The 22,721-nt window shown below is 40.5% G+C and overlaps 1 protein-coding gene across 1 annotated transcript; it reads left to right on the top strand.

Annotated features, from left to right (window-relative positions):
* The first annotated feature begins 6,874 nt into the window (after positions 1–6,874).
* LOC124612381 lies at positions 6,875–21,981 on the top strand. Its single transcript, XM_047140555.1, has 3 exons — positions 6,875–6,911; positions 13,485–13,631; positions 21,776–21,981. Exons 1-3 carry the CDS (start codon positions 6,876–6,878, stop codon positions 21,905–21,907), a joined length of 315 nt encoding a protein of 104 aa, XP_046996511.1. The 5' UTR covers position 6,875; the 3' UTR covers positions 21,908–21,981.
* The last annotated feature ends 740 nt before the right edge of the window (positions 21,982–22,721 follow it).

The raw sequence follows: 22,721 nt of genomic DNA, 5'->3' as shown, positions 1-22,721 counted from the left end.
TAATTCTGAACAAGAGAATGTATATTACCAGATACGTTCTTCAACTAGAAAAGCAACTGCTTAACGCTATTTTGTGAGGTAATTCTGAAACAGTAATTGTGGCTACACAAAACGAGTGCATTCCCAACATTCCTAACTGATCAGTTTCGTCTGAAATAATCGCTGCTCTACAATTATCACTCACTCGTTTCTCAACTAAAATTCGTGTGTGTGTGTGTGTGTGTGTGTGTGTGTGTGTGTGTGTGTGTGTGTGTGTGATATACTATCGAAGGATACACGTTTCGTTAAGGCACATTTAAGAATGCCTAGCACTGAAGTTCACCACCATACTGAAAGATACATCGGCAGCTCATCTGAAACGTTGATGTAAAAGTATCACAGTTCTGCAGAGAACTGTTGACATTTTTGTTTTGTAATGAAATCGTTGAGCCTAATGTGGTTATCGTTATATCAAGACATTTTTCTAATTAGGATAGTGATAATTCGTGTGAAAGAAAGTGGTATAGCAGTTTGTAGGACAGACGAGTTTTAGCTAGTCTACAGAAATTTTGATTTGCGCCGTAGTTCCAGGAGCTAGCTTCTCTGTTGTGGCTTGGCCTGAACTTGCACTGAATATTACACATTCTCCATATTATACCTAAGTCAACGGGAAAAGCGTGCGAGGCAGCTGTACAAAAGTGAACTACATCTCAAACATTAAACGTGACATAACGCAAAATATCTGACGGACCACTAATCACCTGTTACTGCACAGAAGACAAATATTAACAGATTCTGCCTATGTTTCTCAGTTAAATGTAATTTACAAAATAAATAGTAAAAACAACTGCTTGTTTTATACTTGTATCTATTCATGTTAATAATAGGTTTTCCGCTTGCAAGTCCATCCGACAACTATTAGATCACACGTGGACAAAGATTTTTTAAAATTCAAGATGGCATTGGTTTCGCGCCATACACCACCACTAAAGCATAAAATTTCACATTATATAATGGGAATCGAAGCCTATAATAAATATGTTTGAAATGCACTTGTGCATCAAAAAATTTGTACTGCACGTGTTAAGATGGTAAAGATTTTAACTAGCAGACTGCACAGTAAATGAAGACATGATTTTGAGAAAAACAGAATATTCAGTACTGCACAGTTAATATACCAACAATTGATGTAGCACATCAACAGCGGTCAGTAAACTGGAAAGTGGTACAAATTTCTGGCTCAAGTGTTAACTTCAGCCGCTTTTGCTCTTCGCACAACTACTCGTCTTGGAAACAAGTGAATCAACCTCCTAATATTTTGTGATTCCACTCAATACGAATTATGGAATAATTTTCTGGGGTAACTTTATCACTTAGAAAGCAAGCAGTAATACGGAAAAAATTACCTTCGTTACTTATTATTAAAGCTGACAGAGGCTCAGGAGTTCAATATGCAGCAACAGTAATTTTTGATTAGTTAGGACGGCAAAACAAATTTTAAATGTAACCTAAACTATTTCTTCTGGGCAGCTCCTTTTCTATAGACAAAGCCTGTAAAAAGTAAATTTAAAAAACTTTTTAAAAAATGTAGTTGCATTAGATATCCTGTAAAAAGACTCGTTCCACATTGTTTCGTCAAAAAGTCTTTCAAATAATCCATGGAACGTGGAATTAACTAGCATATAATACTGAACATACAGGTATGGAATGGGCGAATCTGATTAGTCCGGAAATAGGTTAAAATCACTTCATTCCCAACTCACAGTTAAATGAATATTACATAATAATTCTGTTTATCAATTAGCCGTTTGAGCATGATTTTTAACACTGAATTTCGAGACGTGTGAAACGGCTCGCTCCTAGTATACGAATACATAGTTGTATTTTTGCTTCGTAGCTGCCTCTTTGGACAACAGAGTACAGACACAAGCTCCTTCGATGAGCCAATGCATTGTCCCTTTTCTTTAGAAACTGAAATTTTTGAAGACAACGAGTTCTTATCAGTAACGGGCCCATATCTTTGCAGTAAACTATACATATACATCAAGCGTATGATTTACGTTGTCTTTTACGTGAATAAACAAACAAAAATTACAGAACTGAAAAGAAAGTAGTGATGAATATCGGTACATCCCATGTAAGGTACAGTACATAGCACAAATAAGTTCATCTGTTCCCTGTTCCATATGCATCTGAAGCGAATGTGACAATCGTTCTCTTCGTAATGATTGGAATATTGATTGTATTGTTCTCATGGTTTGCAAGAGGAGTATAACAGGGAGGCAGTACTATTATTTTACAGTAGCGTACATCTGAAATAGTAGTTCCTACAAAGTTTTGGGAGAACATCACCTTTCTTCTTAAGAACGTCATTTAAAAATCATCGGTAACTTAACAGTTCCGTATGAACGAAACTGGATAGTTACTTTTCTAGAAGCACGTCTCTAGACGTCTTGTTGCAGGAATATTTGACGATAAACCCAAACATGAAAATACTGCAGAATATTCCACAATAGAGCTTGATTAGCAACGTCTTTAGCACAAGAGATACACATTTCCAAACATCAATAAATCTGTCTTACATTAACCAACCATATGGTTCAATGTGCTCATTCTAATTTATATGACTTTATGTGAATGTGATTATCGAAATATCTTTCATCAATTTGATAGAATACAGAGATATTCCATTCTGCTGTAGTTTGATACGTCGTTTCTATTTCCTCCTGCTTGTACGACTTGAGTTACATTTATCCACATTTAAGACGAGCTGTCATTTGTTTCGCTAAATGAAATAACTAAAGCTCGGTGGAATGTTTAAGTTGGCTAACAATAACTTTAGCAAATAACGTCTTCTGCGACCACAAAGAGTGCTCCTCGCGTTACGTATTCACTGAGAACAGGAGCGGTCCAACGACGTTTCCTAGAATATATAACTTTTAGTTTTTCTGTCAAGAACTCCCACAGTCGATCGTATATTTGAGAAGACACTCGTCACTTAATATCTGTTGTCAGATGCATACAGAAGAATAAAGTGAGCATTCGGATTCGTTTAACAGAAATTTTGTTGTCATCATACATTGCCTCTGCATTCATGTTACTATATGGTACTTAACTGTGAAAAGTAATTGTTCCTCCTCCTACATATTTCGATTTACATCTGTTGCAGCAACAATTATTTCCCATTGATGTTACAAATAAATAAACTTGTAACAACAGGACAAATACGAGTAAGACCAGGTCCATACATTCGAGCCAATATAGGCGCCAACAGCGTTCAAAAAATGGTTCAAATGGCTCTGAGCACTTTGGGACTCAACTGCTGAGGTCATTAGTCCCCTAGAACTTACAACTAGTCAAACCTAACCAACCTAAGAACATCACACACATCCATGCCCGAGGCAGGATTCGAACCTGCGACCGTAGCGGTCTTGCGGTTCCAGACTGCAGCACCGAGAACCGCACGGCCACTAAGGCCGGCGCCAACGTGTGGATCTATGAAATAGCTTTGGAATCAACGTTGGCCCCGCTGTTTGTACGACCCCGTTGCTTGTCGGTATTTCGACCAAACATCAAAGGACACTGGACCAATATCAACAGCCGACCACACAGTGGCACAAACATTGTTCGTTTTCTGTGTTTGTCATATCGAAACCGATTTTGTCCGTTCGTTCGTCGTCTTCGTACTTATCTTGGCTACAATAATGTGTTCACTATGCTGTTCGTAGTAGCTTATCGGCGCTCCTATTTTTAATTCATTATTAAACCTACTCCTGCATTACCGTTATTTGATTTTGTATTTATGACCCTGTATTCACCTGACCAGAAGTCTTGTTCCTCCTGCCACAGAATTTAACTAATTTCCACTGTATCTAACTTTAACCTATCCATTTACAACATATCTAGCAGTTTTAATAAAAATACAACACACTTAGCAGCCTTTAGCTACCAATCGAAAACATTTCCAGTAAATGGCTGCTGTCTCTAGGAACGAAGGGCTGGGTATGATAGTTCAATGCGAACACTGGTTTACAGAAAGTATAATAAATCAGAGACCTCTCAGTTTTTGTAGTAAATTTGTGACAGTTTATACCTATGATTTCGACTGTGGCTATAAACTTGCGTATAATCCTCTCCTTGACCTATTCTCTTTTGACTTCGCTATCTGTGGAACTTTTTTCCTCTTTAGTCGACGGTACAAGAGTTTTTACATATGTTTCATCAAACTAAACTCTAGTGACGGCCCTCCGCTTTTAAACCGGATTTGTCGGATGGTGATGTCTCAGTAAAATAATCTCTGCTTACCGCATGGAATAAATGAAAGCATCATCAGTTTGGTGCTATTTTCTCAACAAAGTATGCAGAAAAGTTATAATACGCCATGTTTAGCTAAAGAGTAATTTGGAATTTGGCTGAACAGTTGTACATTGGTAGGGGCATCGCTTCCAGTCTTTCTAGCATTGGCTATGCCAGTAGCCAGTACTGTGCTTTCGCGTAGACTTTAATTTCTAGGAGCAAGGAAAAATAACTCGAAGTCACTTCCGACAACGTGGTTTGAGTGAACATAGAAACGTTCTTTTCTGTAAAAAAAAAAAATGGATGCGAAGGATTTGTGACAGAGAGCACACACAGTGTTCCCAAATCAGTCCTTCTCTGATGACGTCGGGCACTTGTCTTAAAAGAATTTGGTTTAAAGTATTTTATGCAGGAAAAATAAAAAAATGCTGAAGAATAAATTACTCATTGCAAATTATCAATGAAATTGGGGAAATATGGGCTATTTTGTATTCGTATGATATTGCAGTGCCAGTTTTGTTAAGAAGAACGACGCAGTGTTCCTTAAACATTCCACCGAGATTTAGTCATTTCATTTAGCGTAGCAAATGACAGCTCGTCTTAAATGTGGATAAACGTAACTCAAGTCGTACATGGGATATGCATGCCGCAACAACAGTTGTTATGAAGTACATGAAATGTAGTCGTAGTTGCGAATACGAACAACAGTCATCTATATAAGGGAATGACGAGAGTGAAAATCTGTGCCAGATCGAGATAGAACCTGGATTTCTCTCTTTACGTGAGCAGTCTCCTTAACCGCTTTGGTCCTCCGTGCACGACTCACGGCCAGATCCAAACATCCATATGTTGTCGTTCGTCATACATAACAACTTGCACTCGCACACATTATGCAGTTCATATACAGGGGTGGACATTTTAATTGGAAATGGCTGCCTGTATTGTAAAGAAGTATGACGTAACGTTCCTTCGGGAATGCATGCATTTGCTCATCGGCAAAAATGTTCATTGTCGTCATTCCCTTATACAGCTGATGGTTGTTCGTATTCGCAACTGCGAATACATTTCGTGTATTATGGATTCTGTTCACAATGTCACGGAAGACATTCTTCTCATTATCTTATTACTCAATAGGTTTTTTTAACCGTCTTGAGGGAGACCTTCCTTTTTATTTGTCTTTCGCTTGTAAATACTCTACCGACTGAGCTGTTCATGCACGACCCACGCCCCACGAAAAGGCTAAGCTTTCGAGTTCGAGTCCTGGTCCGGCGCAAAGTTTTAATCTTCCCGGAAGTTCAATCAAAAAAAAAAAAAAAGGTTCAAATGGCTCTAAGCACTATGGGACTTAACATCTGAGGTCATCAGTCCCCTAGAACTTTGAACTACTTAAACCTAACCAACCTAAAGACATTCCGCGCATCCATCCCCGAGGCAGGATTCGAACCTGCGACCGTAGCAGCAGCGCGGTTCCAGACTGAAGCGCCTAGAACCACTAGGCCACAGCGGCTGGCGAAGTTCAGTCCCGTACATTCCTCTGCAGAGTGAAAATTCAACCTTCAAACAATCCCCTAGGTTGTGGCTAACCCATTTTCTTCGCACTGTCTTTTCTTCCAGGAGTGCTGGTCCCGCTAAGTATGAAGGAGGACTTTTGTGAAGTTTGGAAAGAAAGACAGAAGCATTAGCGGAATTAAAGCTGTGAAGGTGCGAAGTCAAGTTTCAGGAAAGAAGACATCGGAGGAAATCATCTACTACGACCAGCTGCGACTGTAATGTGCAGAACTGATCAATAGTAAAACATTGTTTCGTACTGTATAACAGTTTAATACTATGTTAGGCACACAATTAGCGAAGAAAATGTGCTTTGCCAAAAGCGAATTACCGTGGCAAAAGCGGCTCTGAAAAATTGTTTGAAGGTAATGTTCCTGCTGATGGCACCAGATAAAATGTTTTATCATGGCATTTGTGAAAAAAATTAACTTTGGGCTACATAATAAACATACAGCGGGACGAACTATGTGCACGTGAAACAAATATGAAATAAAATTTTCTATCACAGTACTTTCTAGGTGCAGAGCGATGCAGCCATATTACACTTATATCATTATCACATCTCATCTGATCAATTTCCGAAGGAGCTTTGTTTATTGCAAAGCCAGCATGATACTACAGTATATGCAAAGGGAACAAATGGTTGTCTGGTAAAGTAATAATAAATAAAACGGCGAAAGAGTGTCAGAGTAATAACTGGAGTGATGCTAATAACACAACTCTTCGATTTTTCGTTTGTGCAAGAGGCCTGCTTGAGATCCACAAAACATTGCATGTCAGTTGAATGTCTCATGTGCTGAAGCCATATAAATCACTACTGTAGACTGGTTTATTCCACATAATAAATTTCCGTTTATAAACCTAGGCAGACTTTCGTAAATCCCGTCCTCCTCGTACTGCATCAACAGCTTCGATATCGTTGTCAAAACTTCAAAACTGTTGTGCAGTGATTCCACTGATACCAACACAATCTCATGGATATTGATAAACTCAAGGCTAATCATAAGTATTTAATCAGCTGGACCGAAACATCCGAAGTCATTCACGCTAACATGGCACTGGCGACAGCTGTACAGATTGCGTTGCTGGTAAGTGAAGTTTATATCTTGTTACGCTGCAACTCTTTGTTAACATCTAAGGCAAATAGAAAGTTACACCAATGTGAGAGAAGGACTAGATTTATCCTTTATTTAGAGAACCATCATGACAAACATCTAACTTGTGGCAGGGGGAAGTATCCTATGGTTCGCATGCTGCATAATTACTACACAGGGCTGTCACAACCAGTCTGAAAAGCTTGTAAGTATGTTGCAGGGTAGGTTGAGCTAAAAAAATAATTTTTAAGAGAAAAATTCTATACGCTGCGCTGATTCGAGTTATATAGCATTGACGTTCGCCGATCAAGTTGTTGTATATGCGAATTCAAACACTTGGACGCGCTAGAATGATGTAAAGCACAGATATCACTGGGTGTGATTTTTTCGGAAATGAGAAACTGAAGCTAGATGAGCAAAAGCTATGTTTGTACGGTCTGAGAAAAGCATACGAAGAACACTTTTCGCGATGCCATCTCTGGCAGGCTGCTCGAATTTGCACCCACGACAACCTGACTCGCTGACTTCAATGTCACATAACTCGACAACGGTGCAATGTATAGAGTTTTTTCCTCCAGTATTATTTCTGAGCACAACCTCCCCTGCAACACCCTTACAAACTTTTTAGACTTTTTCTATTCATAATGAGATAATACGTTTCATAGGGAGGCACTACCTTAACGCAATCCCACTCATATGAATATACTGCATCATTTGTTTTTAGACACCTTTTAGCAGGCAATCTGTTGGAATAAATGCACAAATACAATCGGAGCAAGAAGTCAAGGTACGTTACAAAAGATGATAGTTTACTTAAAATGAATTATTGAAAACAGCGACATGGGCATTTTTTCAAACAAGAGTGCTACACAAAATCTTATTTCAGAGTTCTATTCCACAGATCAAATGTTATCGTTTGATAATCATAACAACAGTATTACATTCTATGTTTATTTTTGTAATATTATAGTAACTTTCGCTTCTTTGTGTGTCTAACAATACCATTATCACTTCGACCCAGTTGAATCAATATCTTACAAACTTGTTTCACATAAACATTCAAGTTGTCCACTTACATTGGCCTTCACCTTGATTTAAGAAAACGATAACTAACACAAGTTATCTAGTAACTGTGAATTACAGACGGCCATGTATGCCATATTTGTAATATGTGTAGCTGTCAGTGTGTTTGCATGACATATTTTATGTTGGCAACGTATATTGGATCCTTTTTATGAAGTAATTTTACTGCAGCAGTTATTTGTTATTAATATTTTATCACCTCGATGCGTATTGGCAGCAAGCTGCCATCATCAAGTGAATTTTCATTTACTTTTACATTGGAATTAATATGAAGTGAAGTGGGGTGAGTTTTCTTTGGTGTGTGTGCCAGTGAGGTTATGTATCGAAAAAGCGCCTCAGCAGGAAAATAAATATGTTAGTGTACATTATGTGATAAGCATGACTGTTCATTTTGTTAACGCATTTACTTAAATTTTTTTTGGTAATTTCGCTGTCTGGGACACAGAGCACAGTAACAAATACATCACAACGTAACACTTCTACAATCATTTGTTTACTTCAATCCAAAGTGTCTTAAAATCTAAGATAGTTTAGTTTCTGCTGCTAAAACAGTCGTGTACAGTGAAGAGAATTTTGTATCAAGATGTATTTATGTCATGGCACAAATTGAGTAGCTGCTGAAAATAACATTTTCAATGAAATAGGCCTTCAGCACTGGAGAAGTTTTTAAGGAAGTTAATATTATTACTTTCAAGTTGATCACTTAGCAACATGTCTCCATCTACTGTGCCATGAGTGAATATTTACAATTCTTAATTTAAGTCCTTTTGGTGCCCATTGCCCATTTTATTAACGTACGAAGTTCACGTGCAATATCATGAAATTGGCGGCCTTTTCTTTATGTCTGTGACTGACGCTGATGTATTATAGTTGTTAGTGTGATAGGCATTTACATGTTCGTTGTATCTTTTTTGGAAGTCTCTCCCAGTGTGGCTTACGTAGAGGGCTTTGCAGATACTACATACTGTTTTATGAATGGCTGATTCTAAGTTTTTATCTGCATGTATGTTAATGCTGTGTCTCAATGTGAGTTGCAGTTCATTAAGATCCATATGACATGGATAAGTTTAATGTTGGGTCCATTGAAATTCTAATAGAATGTCAGGGCAATAAACACATAGAGTATCCAGAGTTCTTTATTTGACTCGTTGGTGATACCAACTAAATCAACATGAAAACCCGAAGAGAAGCACTTGAAGATACGACAACGATCAGAAAGAATTAAAAGATAAGTATTATACCCACAAAAACCGTAGATTTGTCGCTCTTCAATTTTATGTTCCGCTTTGGGATTACGAGCATTAATTACATCTGACTCTCACTTGTTTTCAAAGTATCAGATATTTTTTATTTCAATTGTAAAGTAATATGAGGCAATAGAATTTCTTTTATTTTTTTTTCATTTTACACGTCTAATTCTTTAAGACCAAAGTGAGGAGCAAATCTCCAAAGACATGCAACGTATCAGCATGAAATTTCAACATAAAAGTAATTACAGATAAAATAAAATGTTTATGAAACAAAAAAAAACAAGCCAAAAGTTTATGCAAAGGCATTCACCAATATAACGCAGGAATCAGGTTGATTTTTTAAGGAACTCCTCAACAGAATAGAAGGAGTGACCCATGAGGAAATTCTTGAGCTTCTATTTGAAAGCACATGGATAGCTGCTAAGATTTTTGAATTCTTGTGGTAGCTTATTGAAAGCGGATGCAGCAGTATACTCGAAACCTTTCTGCACAAGATTCAAGGAAGTGCGTTCCAAATGCAGATTGGATTTCTGCCCAGTGTTAACTGAATGAAAGCTGCTAATTCCTGGGAATAAGCTGGTACTGTTAACAAGAAACGAAAATATAAAAATATATTTACTGAGTGGCTAATGTCAGAATAACCAGACTACTGAACAGAGGCTGACAAGAGGTTCACGAACTGACACCACTTATTGCCCGAACTGCCCGTTTCTGAGGCAAAAATATCTATTGAGAATGGGAAGAGTTGCCCCAAAATATAATACCATACATCATAAGCGAATGAAAATAAGCAAACTAGAATACTTTCCGTGTCGAACTATCACTTTCTTCAGATACCGATCAAATAGTAAAAATGGAAACATTAAGTCCTTGAACATGATTCTGAATGTGGGCTTTCCACTACGGTTCACTGTCTATTTGAACATAAAGAAATATGAACTGTTCAGTTTCACTAATCATAAGCCCATTGTGTGAAATTAAAACATCGGGTTTTGTTGAATTTTGTGTTAGAAAATGTAAAAACGGAGCCTTGCTGTGATTTAGCGCTAATTTATTTTCCACAAGCCATGAACTTTTGAACTGCACTATTTGAAACAGTGCCAATGTTGCACACGACATCCTTTACTACTAAGCTAGTGTCACCAGCAAACAGAAATCCTCTGTAATACTAGAGGGCATATCATTTACATAAATAAGGAACAGGAGAGGTCCCAGCATTGATCCCTGGGCCACCCCTCATTTGACCATGCCCCACTAAGACCCAATATCATAACCATTCTCAACACTATGAATAACGACCTTTTGATGCCTGTTGTTAAAGTAGGATGTGAAGCAATTGTGAGTTATTCCCCGTATTCCGTAATGGTCGAACTTTTGGAGCAATATTTTGTGATCAACACAATCAAACGCCTTAGTTAAATAAAAAAAAGATGACTAGCGATCGAAACCTTTAGTTTAATTTATCCAGTACCTCACAGAGAAAAGAGAGTAAAGCAATTTCAGTTGTTAAACCACTTCTAAAACCGAAATGTAGATATGATAGCAAATTATGTGAAATAAAATGATCAATTATTCTTACATACACAGCGTTTTCAATAACTTTAGCAAACACTGATGGCATAGCAATAGGTCTAAAATTGTCTTCGTTATCCCTTTGTCCCTTTTTATAAAGCGGCTTTACTAATGAGTAGTTTAATCGTTCAGGATACTGACCGTTCTTAAAGGAAAAATTACAAGTCTGGCTAAGTACAGGGCTAACGTTCGCAGTGCGGCACTTCAATATTCTGCTAGGCACTCCATCGTATCCATGAGAGTCCTTAGTCTTCAGAGATTCAATTATTGAGTCGATCTCCCCCTTGCCAGTATCACAGAGGAGTATTTCAGGCACCAGTCTCGGAAAGGCATTTTCCAAGAGAGTTATAAGATTCCCTGGAGAAATAAAGTTTTTGTTTAATTCACCAGCAATTCTCAGAAAGTGATTGTTAAATACTGCACATATGTCTGACTTATCAGTAACAGAAATATTTTCACTACGAACTAACTTTATATCATCGACCTTGTGCTGCTGACCAGAGACTTCCTTAATGACTGACCATATGGCTTTAATTTTATCCTGTGAATTAGCTATTCTATTTGCGTATCGCGTATTCTTCGCCTTCATAAAAATTTTTTAAGAACCTTACAGAACTGTTTGTAATGGGCTACTGAAGCTCGACTGTGACTACTTCTAACATTTTGATACAATTCCCACTTTGTTCGACATGATACCCTTATCCCACTAATCAGCTACCCAGGCTGCCTTTTACTGCTAGTACCCTGTTTATAACGTTCTAATGGAAAGCAACTTTCAAATGGGATGATAAATGTGTTGAAGAAAGCATTGTATTTGTCATCTATGTTGTTGACACTATAAATATCCTGCCACTCTTGTTGCTTAACGAGGTTTAAAAAACTCACTATTACCGTTGGACTGGCTTTCCTACATAGTTTGTAATTAGATATAACGGTTGTTTGAGTAGAAAAATCTTTTAGTATTAAAATCTGTGCATCGTGGTCTGAAAGGCGTTTTCCCTTTTATTAAAAGAATGGCCATCTAGTAACGAAGAATGAATAAAAATATTGTCTGTGGCTGTGCTGCTGTTCACCTGCATGCTGGATGGAAAAGTTCTGCATCAGATCATATCAATTTAGAAGATCTTTTAACATCCTTTTTCTTGCACAATCACATACAAAATTAATATTGAAGTCACCACGTATAATTACTTTCTGGTACTTCCTATAAAGTGAACCAAGGAACCTCTGTAGCGTGAGGAGAAATGCTCTTAAGTCTGAGTTAGGAGACCTATAAACAACAACAATTAGAAGTTTAGTTTTACTAAATTCAACTGCCCTTGCACAACATTCAAATACCTGTTCAGTGCAATGCCGAGATACGTCTACGCACTCAAATGGAATACTGTTTTTTACGTACATAACGAATCCGCCACTGCGCAAAGAACTCCCTGAAAAACAGCCAGCTAATCTGTAGCCTGGTAAAGGAAGCCTCTGAATTGTCAAATTACGAGTATTTAGGTGGTGCTGTGATATACCAATAATGTCAGAGTCAATATCTACAAGCAATTCACTAACTTTATCTTTAATACCGCTTATATTTTGATGAAATATACTAATTCCTTCACTACTTGTATATCTAGTCTCCTTTTAAGGTGATTCCTTTGTTAGAGGGACTTCCTTTAAGAAGGGATACCTCTCAGTTGTCTTCAATCCAAAAAAGGTGCAGCTCTAACACCAACTATTACATGAATTTTCCCATGAGTCGTCCCACCACCGCCCACTACACTGTCACCTAAAAGCTTTGCCAGCCTCCCCTTCCCATACCTATTGAGGTGCAGTCCATGCCTAGTGAAGCCCGATCTACTGATAGACACAACTGGCACCACTGCAATGTGAGCCATGTCTTCCACCATCAGCGCCTTCTCCAGCCCATGTTAACACATGTAACAGCAGCATTAAGATGAGGCCGATCATGACGCTGAAGCAGCTGCACGAACTGCACAGTAGTGCTACCAGTTTGAGTAGCTATCTTTACCAGGCCACCACCTACATCACACTCTTCGTCCCTGTCAAGACTATCTAAGCTCCACCCACAATTACTACCTGATCATCTTTCGTAAAATTACTATTTAACTCCCCTATGTTGTCAGTTACCTGACCCAACGCTGCACTAGGCTTCGCAATGCTTGTGACCTGGTACTCACTATCCAACACTTCCTGCAACTGCTGGCCCACACCTCTGTCATGCGACTACCTAGCAGCAGAACCTTCTTTTGTCTATTAGAATTTGCAACTGACTTAGGCTTCCTAACTGCTGAGGACTACTGCATGTTTCCTACAACTACAGATACAAAAGGTTCCTCTCCATTAAACTCTGACAGTTGCTCAAATCTATTGGTTACACGCAAAGTACAACTGTCTAAATATCTCCTTCTCCTAGCTGCCTTTTTAACAATTGGCAGTTGAGTATGTAATTAGCGTGTGTACAATCCAGTTAAATGTGGCTTAAAGCATAGCCAATATGCAAGCTGTGCAATATTTTTGTTCCAATGACCGGCAATATAAAGTTTCCGGAATCGCACTTTGAGTATCATTTCGATGACAGAACTGTGAGACACACTGGAACTGCTGTGGATTGTTGTGAAACACTGTGTAGAGCTCATACGTTTTCCAGTTGCAGCTGCTGAGTGCCGTCCACACCAGTCCGGCAGTCACCACGCCAGAGGTGTCTCCGTGGCCAATCACCACGCCGGAGCTGTCCACCGTCACCCCGTGGGCAATCTGTACGGCACCTAATGAGACCATCTGCACCAGCGACTGCTCGCAGGTAAGTTTGCTGTTTCCGACGGATTTTAGGTGGTCAAGGCTCGTGCAAAGTAAATTGGCCAATGAGCAGAGATACTGGGCTGCTGTGTAAGTTCGTAGCGTTTTTCGATAAGATTAATAAACACAAAGGGTACACATAACCGAAACTTTAGCCATCAGTAATGGCTTTTCCTTCACTAATTACAAGCCTACCAACACTGGGATAACTTTTCGAGCCCGCGACTGTAGAAATCACATGGTTTTGAGACGAAAAACTCGTTGAGCCGTGTTCGGAGGGCATTTTCATCCAGAAAGGAAATTCTTTGGAGATTGCTCGATAGAGAACGGAGAAGATGAAAATCTGAGGGCGCAAGGCCAGGTGAATAACCAGCCAAAGTCCTGTATAGTGTTTTTTGTCAGTCTGTCAGAATGCGGGCAGATGTTGTGGAGAAGCATCACTTCATGCAGTCTTCCTGGTCGTTGTTCTTGATTTGCGTCTGCAAGGACGTCTCAGTTATTGACATTAAATGTCAGCAGTGATGCTTATACGTCAGGGCAGCAAGTCGTAATATCGTAATACTCCATGCCATCGCTGTTCCACCAGACGCATAACATTACCTTTTGTGGATGCTCACGTTTGTACAGGGAGTTGCTGCTTTGTTTGGGATTAACCATTCCTTTCTTTTTCTATTGTTAGCATAAAGACACCATTTCTCTTCAATAGTAGCGACACGGGACAGCAATGGTCGGTGTTGTTCAAGAGCCAATTGAAGGCGAACAAACAGAGATGCACTTATTGGCACCTGTTGATTTTTGTGATTTTGGCTTAGAGCATGCGGTACCCGTACACCTGATTTTTGAACCTTCTCCAGTGCAAGCAAATGTCGCACGGTGGTGGAATGATCACATCTCCCAGTTCTCGAGTGCTTTTAAATCATAATAAAACCCAAAAGGTTTTCATGAAAGTGGAGAGTCATTAATGTCAAAACGGTCCTCCTTAAAAGCACAAAACATTTTTTGCCGTGCTTTGTTAAATGGCATTGTTCCCATACACGGTGCAAATGTTTCTGGCTGCCTCCATTGCTTTCACTCCTATATGAACTCAAACGGAAAAATAAGTCGGAAATGTTTCGATTTCTCCACTTGACATTCCATTTTCTAGCGTTCACAGCTACACTCATAATCTACAAATGAGAAAATGGCGATACGTAAACTCAAATAGCAACACTGAATTACAAACAAAAAAATTAAAGTCGGTAAATAAACCTATAGCAGCTAGAATAGCAACATGGAAAACGAAAACGCTACTTGTACTCTAACCTAATACATTCTCGACCTGAGCGCAGTGAGAGCCTGTTCCTCTGTGTCAAAGAGGCGGCCACGCCAGTTGCCTGTCGCCTGCTGCACCGTGTGTTCCACGCGTTGGGAATGGCCACCGCAGTTATCTGTTTTGAAATTCTATATTTTTCAGATCATTAGTAGATATATATACCCTGTTTGTACGATTTTTAAGAGACTCGATAGCTGTAGATTACAAGTTCTGCGAGACAAGCATTTTTGCGAAGCATTCAGCTGTGGAGTTCTACGTCCCTATGGAACGATGGCTGTTAGCAAAGGGATCCCACCACTACATCTGCATACATACGTACTTCGAAAGCCACCGCACGGTGCATGGTGGAGGATACCATGTACCACTAACAGTAATATCCTTTCCCGGTGAACTGGCAAATATAGCGAGGGAGAGATGACTGTGTATAAGCGTCTGTACGGTCCCTAATTCGGCTCATCTTACCTTCGTTGTCTTTACGTGAAATGTACAATGGTGGTTGTAGAAGCGTTCTGCAATCGGCCTAAAATGCCGATTCTCTTAATTCCCGCAGTAGTGTCTCGTCAAAAGAACGTCGCTTTCCCTGAAGGGATTCCCATTAAGTTCATGAAACATCTCCGTAAAAATTGCATGCTAACCGAACCTACCGGTAACAAATCTATCAGCTTGCCTCTGAAGTGCTTCGATGTCTTCCTTTAATCCGAAGTGGTGGGGATTCCAAACACTGGAGTAGTACTCAAGAATGGGTAGCTGTAGGGTTTCGTATGCTGTCTCCTTTGCAGATGAGCTACACTTTTCCAAAATTCTCCCAATAACCCGAAGTGGACCACTCACCTTCCCTACTACCAAGCTGATGTGCTCGTTCCATTTCATATAATTTTGCAACGTTACGCCCAGATATTTAATCGATGTGACCGTGCAAATCGGCACACTAACAATGCTGCATTCGAATGTTACAGCTTTTTTCTCTAATCATCCGCAGTGACTTACGTTTTTCTACAGTTAGGCCCAGCTACAATTCAGCACATCAATTGGAAATTCTGTCGAAGTATCCTGTATGCTTCTACAGTTACTCAGCAATGACACCTTCCCATAGCCACAGCTTCGTCAGCGAACAGCAGTAAATTGCTACTCATCCTTACTGACAGATCATTTTCGTATACAGAGAGTAAGAGTGGTCCTATCACATTTACCTGGGGCGCTTCTAACAATACCCTTGCTTCTGATCGACGCTCGTCGTCGATGTCTGCGTTCTGGGTTCTACTGCTTAAGAAGTCTTCGAGCTACTCACATATCTGGGAACCTAATCCGAATGCTCGGACGTTCGTCAACAGTGTGAAGTGGGGCACCGTGTCAAATGCTTTTCGGAAATCAAAGAACATGGAATCTGGTTTCAGTCCTTCATCCATGTAAGGAAAGGACAAGCTGCGTTTTGCATGAGCGATGCTTTCTAAGTCTGTGCTGATTCGTCGGCCGAAGTGGCCGAGCGGTTCTAAGCGCTACAGTCTGGAACCGCGCGACCGCTACGGTCGTAGATTCGAATCCTGCCTCGGGCATGGATGTGTGTAATGTCCTTAGGTTAGTTAGGTTTACGTAGTTCTAAGTTCTAGGGGACTGATGACCACAGCAGTTAAGTCCCATAGTGCTCAGAGCCATTTGAACCATTTTTTGTGCTTATTCGTAGACAGAAGCTTTTCCGTCTCGCGAAGTTTTATTATATTCGAACTCAGAATGTATCCAGGAATGCATGAGGACGACGATGTTAAGAATATTTTGGCCCGTTCTTTTACCCTTCTGATGTACAGTAGTCACCTGTGCTTTTCTCCAGTCGCTTGGGACTTTGCACCAGTCGTTGTCTGCCCCCTTCTCATGACTGGGAGCCGAAGGACATGCATCAAGTATGATTGAGCAGTTAACTGCGGTAACAGTTATGCTATTTTTTCTACTACAGCCTTGAAAGAAAAGAGTGCTTCAAAAATAGAATAGATATGTGAAACAGGGAACTGATATATAACGATTATTGAATAATAATTTCATATTATGAGTTTATTGTCAAGATACATACTTACATTGCATAACGACATCACTAACAGCACCAAAAGAAAATGACAAAAGAATGTGGCCATAAGCACTGGCCTAGCATACCATGTACGTCACTAAGTGTTAAAATGCCCACAGTCTACACTCATATGCGTTTGCAGTTGTTCGCGCCAGGAGCTTTGGGCGAACTGAAGCGGTACCTTACATATCATTGCACATGCACATAGCACATGCTACGTTTTAAATCCGTTTCGGCGTCGAAACGTGTACATAGACTTCAGCCTTGAGCTTACCCTAGAGAAAAAAGTCTAGTGGTGTCGTTTCTGGCGAACCTGTGGGAACTTGTAACATCTTCACATCCCACCCAACATCCAGGAAAGACGTGAGAGAGCGCTTTCCAAGCCACAAGCAAGTAGTGCGCCGGTCACCGATCGTGCTGGTACTACATACATCTACGTATTTCAAGCGGTACTTCCTCTACGAGAACCGTCTGTACTTTGTAAGAAATTGTATGTTTCTCTTACCCCTTAAGTTTTCCTCGATGAAGTATGGTCAATCTCGTAGTCTCCAATAATTGCACATCAAATGTTCACGCTCCACTGCCTCTAATGTTCAAGCTTGAACATCAAAACAAAGCGGAAGAAGTCCACGTGTCCTCTGCAGTCCCGCTGGTTAATCTGCTAGTGACGTTACACATGGTGCGGATGCAAACTGTCTGAGCGGGAAATGCGAACAACACTGGCCTGACTTATTCCGCAAGCACTCGCACTTCCTCTTGGGATTACATAGGGATTGTCGTCAACTGTTGACTCAACAACTACTTCGTTCACTCGTTTCAGGCTTGTTCCTTACTCTTTAAATAGTATTCCAGTGCTCTTAATATAAGAATATTTTACACGTTCGCTGAAGAGTTTCTTGCTGGAAAAATTATATCGCGATGCCTTTAAGCGTAAAACTCAACTGTTCTCTTAGCGTTGCTTCTCTGTTCTACATGAAGAAGTAGCACACCTAACTTCGCTTTGCTTCTGAAAGACGTTTACGAGGTGTGTGAGAAAAGTAATGAGACTGTCAACGCTGCAAGGGATCTGGAAACGCTATATTGTTCTGCTTGTTTAACCAGTGAGTTCATCCCTTCCAGATGCTCAGTCCGACTTTCAGCTCCGTAGAGCCATCATGTGATTTTTGAGGGCGCCATCAGTGAAGTTGTGTTTTGTTGTGTGTCAAAAAAACGGAACAGCGAAATTTAGAACAACGTTATGCAATCACGTTTTGTATTGAAGTTGGGGAATCCGCGAGTGTGACCTTTGAAAAGTTGAATAAGGCCTACAGGAACATTCCTCATCAAGAGCACAAGTTTTTCGCTTGCACAAATCATTTTTGGTAGATCGAGAACATGTTGAAGATGAATCTCGCTCATGGAGACCTTCAACTTCAAATAACGCCGGAAACATCGAACGTATGTGTGCTCTTGTGAGATCAGACCGACGTTTAACAATATGGGTGATGTGAGACCTGTTCAGCTTAAAAATTTTCACTGTCCATCAAATTTTGAACGAATATTTGCACATACGAAAGGTGTTTGCCAAAATGATGCCGAAAAACCACACAACGGAGGGAAATTGAAGAAATGTGTGCCTTGATCTTCTTGAGAGGATTGCCAATGACCACGAATGGTTCAGCGTGTTATCATAAGTGATGAATCTTGTAGTTTTTAGTACGACCATGAGAAAAAACGGCAAAGTGAGGAATAGCACACTGAGACATCTCTTCGACCGAAAAAAGCTCGAATGAGCAAATCAAAGATCAAAACACTGCTGATTTTTTTTTTTTTTGACAGTTGGCGAAAAGAGCATAAGAGTTTGTTCCTCCAGGACAAACCGTCAACCAAGTGTTTTACAAAGATAACCTTGAAAGGCTCAGGAAAAGAGTGAATCGAGTAAGATCGGACACTGCAGACAAGTGTATGTTGCATCATGACAACGCCCCATGTGACACAGCTACTTACACTACGGAACTTTTCACCTCAAAAGGCATTTCCGTTTTTCCACAGTCGCCACCCTACCCCCTTCTCCCAATTCGCCTGATCTGAGTCCTAGTTACTTTTTTTCCTTCCCAGAAATTCCGAAACTGAAAGATGTGTTAGAAACGCCGTCGTGTCAGGAATCAAACGAATGTGACCAATATGTTGATATGATAAAGTCCGTACCAGTTGTTGACGCCTTTCAGCGCTGCTACCAAGACTGGGAACAACGACTCCGCCGGGTCGAAGGGAACTACACCATGTGATCAAAAGTATCCGGACACCCCCAGAAACATTCGTTTGTCATATTAGGTGCATTATGCTACCAGATAGTGCCAGATACTCCATATCAGCGACCTCAGTAGTCATTAGACATCGTGAGAGAACAGGAATGGGGCCCTCCGTGGAACTCACGGACTTCGAATGTGGTCAGGTGATTGGGTGTCACTTGTGTCATACGTCTGTATGAGAGATTTACCACTCCTAAACACCCCTAGGTCTACTGTTTCCAATGTGATAGTGAAATGGTAACGTTAAGGGACACGCACAGCACAAAAGCGTACAGGGCGACCTCGTCTGTTGACTAACAGAGACCGCCAACAGTTGAAGAGGGGTCGTAATGTGTAATAAACAGACATCTATCCAGACCATCACACAGGAATTCCAAATTGCATCAGGATCCACTGCAGGTACTATGACAACTAGGCGGGAGGTGAGAAACCTTGGATATCATGGTCGAGCGGCTGCTCATAAGCCACACATCACTGCGGTAAATGCCAAACGATGCCTCGCTTGGTGTAAGGAGCGTAAACAATGGACGATTGAACAGTGGAAAAACGTGGTGTGGAGTGATGAATCACTGTACACAATGTGACGATCCGATGGGAGGGTGTGGGTACGGCAAATGCCCGGTGAACGTCATCTGCCAGCGTGTGTAGTGCCAACAGTAAAATTCGGAGGCGGTGTTATGGTGAGGCCGTGTTTTTCATGGAGGTGGCTTACACCCCTTGTTGTTTTGCGTGGCACTATCACAGCACAGGCCTACATAAATGTTTTATGCACCTTCTCGCTTCCCACTGTTGAAGAGCAATTCGGGGATGTCGATTGCATCTTTCAACACGATCGAGCACCTGTTTATAATACACGGCCTGTGGCGGAGTGGTTACACGACAATAATACCCCTGTAATGGACTGGCCTGCTCAGAGTCCTGACCTGAATCCTACAGAACACCTTTGGGGTGTTTTGGAACGCCAACTTCGTACCAGGCCTCACCGGCCGACATTGATACCTCTCCTGAGTGCAGAACTCCGTGAAGAATGGGCTGCCATTCCCCAAGAATCCTTCCAGCACCTGATTGAACGAATGCCTGCTAGAGTGGAAGCTGTCACCATGGCTAAGGATCGGCCAACATCATATTAAATTCGAGCATTACCGATGGAGGGCGCCACAAACTTGTGAGTCATTTGCAGCCAGGTGTCCGGATACTTTTGATCACATAGTGTACTTAGAAGAGGACAATACTGGTGTTTGGAAAAAATAAAAACTTTCGGAGACAAAAATAAGTCTCAGACACATCGTATAGTTTCAGACTAACCAGCACTCGACAAACGTGAGCGATGCAGGCAAAATGAAAGCTACATTTCCTCTGCGCCCCTTTTGTACAAGCATCGCGGCTGTGCAATACTCAGTTTCCACCTTATCCCTTGTGGCCCATTTCCATAATTGGAGATGAAATCACGAACTTCTGCCTAAGACAGATATTTGATAAATGTTTAAATGTGATAAATCTAAATTTATAAATATTATAATTTTCACAGAATTGCTAACTGGACTTTGAAGACTGTAAAGCCATTGAATTAATCTCTTTCACAACTACGATACTAATAATAGAAATTAGTTTCTTTTAAAGAAACCAATTTGCCACCGATATCTGTACATTTAATGTAACTTCGGTTAGTGAGACCTTTCGCAGAATTCACTTGGATGGAAACAGAATCACGAATTCCTAAACGCTTACGGAAAAATTTGATGTGAAAGACAGCTAAATCCCGACCCGTCGGACCCAATGTCTGTAGGTACCGTAAGGAAGAGCACCATTACAGAAGAAAAGAGATTAATTGGGGAGAGACAGTATTCTGATTTTGATTGCTGTGCTCCTGCTTCTCACCTTTTCTGTCACTCCACGCATCGTGGATTCGGTCAGAGGTTCAAAACTTTTGGAATCCAGCCTACGATTTTTGTGGATGTTTGGAAGTGAATATCTAAGTTTACTTAAATACTGCTCTCTGTAGTCCGTAATTGTATGTTATACTTTTTTTATCCCTGAGACTCTGATGAAATATTCCCAATTATACAGCCAAAGGAATGTTTGGTCTAAGGGGGCTGCAGATCACAGGGCAAAAGAACCAAAACACTGCGTACGAAATTTAAAATGATGATTTGTGATGATGTCACACAGTAATTTAAAAATAAAACTGAAGAAACCCTAAAAAGGCTTTTTCTCGAGCTCCATTTCACCACTCTTCTATTAAGATCGTTACGTTAAGAAGAAGACAGAAATCTCTAACGAACTTGCTAACAAGGTTTAGTTCCATAATTCGTAGGGGGTATGCGCTCCACCAGATACGAAATACCCTTGCCATTTTCATTTATTTTTTAAAAAGAGAGTTTTATAACGTAGGTGATTGTAATAAGTATTTCTATCAAACTAAGAATTATCAGTTGTTATTTTTTTGGATTTATTACACTTTCTTACTGCATATTACTCTGTTTTTGCAGGTAATGATCTGTATAGGCGATCCTTCAACTGCGTACCTGCCTACGGTGGTGGAAACATGCGATTCCAGTACGAGGTGCAGCTCAGAGCAGGCCGCTTGCGTTGCAGAAGAGGACTCAGACTGTGCGGCGTAATCGCCTTGCTGGAAATAATAACTGTCGAAAAAATAAATAAATCAAAATTTTCACGAATATTAATCTTGAAGATGGTAGCGAATAAAAGTTCTTGAAGTCGAACGGGTGTAATTCAGATTGTTTGAAAAAATGTTGGTGCGAACTTAACTTCCTTTCGTTGTTCACCTGCAGTTGATTCTTCCTGTACGTTTCTTAACTGATGACAAGGCAGAGAACACCAAGCATCTCTAATAATGTGAAAAATCAAAAAGAGACTCAGGTGTACGCAAATTTAGAACTCTGAATGTTGTTTATTTCTTGACTTGATGGTACATCACACATTGCAGCTCAGAATTTGCAATTTATTGGCCCCCTCCCACAATTTCTAGCAGGTCAGATAAAAAATGCTGATTATTTTTGTTATATTAACTAAAACTACTACAGGAACCTGGTCTCAGACTCCTACAGTCGTCAGCAGAGAACCAGGTGGGTCGCGGTGGTGAGGACCTAGTTGCGCTTGAGAGCGCCAAGAAATCATTGAAATAACACATTTATTAGGCAGTTATACAATATTGTGGCTACGCCACAGTCGGGCTGGCTGAGCAGCGCCTCGTCAGCAGATGAATGCCAGTGTGCACACGACTTGGAGTATCGCCAGCACAACAAGCTTCGGGTGCCGGCTGCTACATCATGGGGCGGCTGTCGACGCAAGGACTGTGGCGGCCTCCAGCTCCACGTAGTGATCTCCAAAGTGCACTCGTTGATGTCGTAGATTCACACTCAGGAGGCAGGCCCCAGGTTCCTCTGAAGTACTCTCTAGCTCGCAGGGAGTGGC

The sequence above is a fragment of the Schistocerca americana genome, chromosome 4 (genome assembly GCF_021461395.2).
Source record: "Schistocerca americana isolate TAMUIC-IGC-003095 chromosome 4, iqSchAmer2.1, whole genome shotgun sequence".
NCBI classification, from domain to species: Eukaryota; Metazoa; Arthropoda; class Insecta; order Orthoptera; family Acrididae; genus Schistocerca; species Schistocerca americana.
Note: the sequence above shows the minus strand (reverse complement) of the source record. Positions and strands in the feature narration are given on the sequence as shown.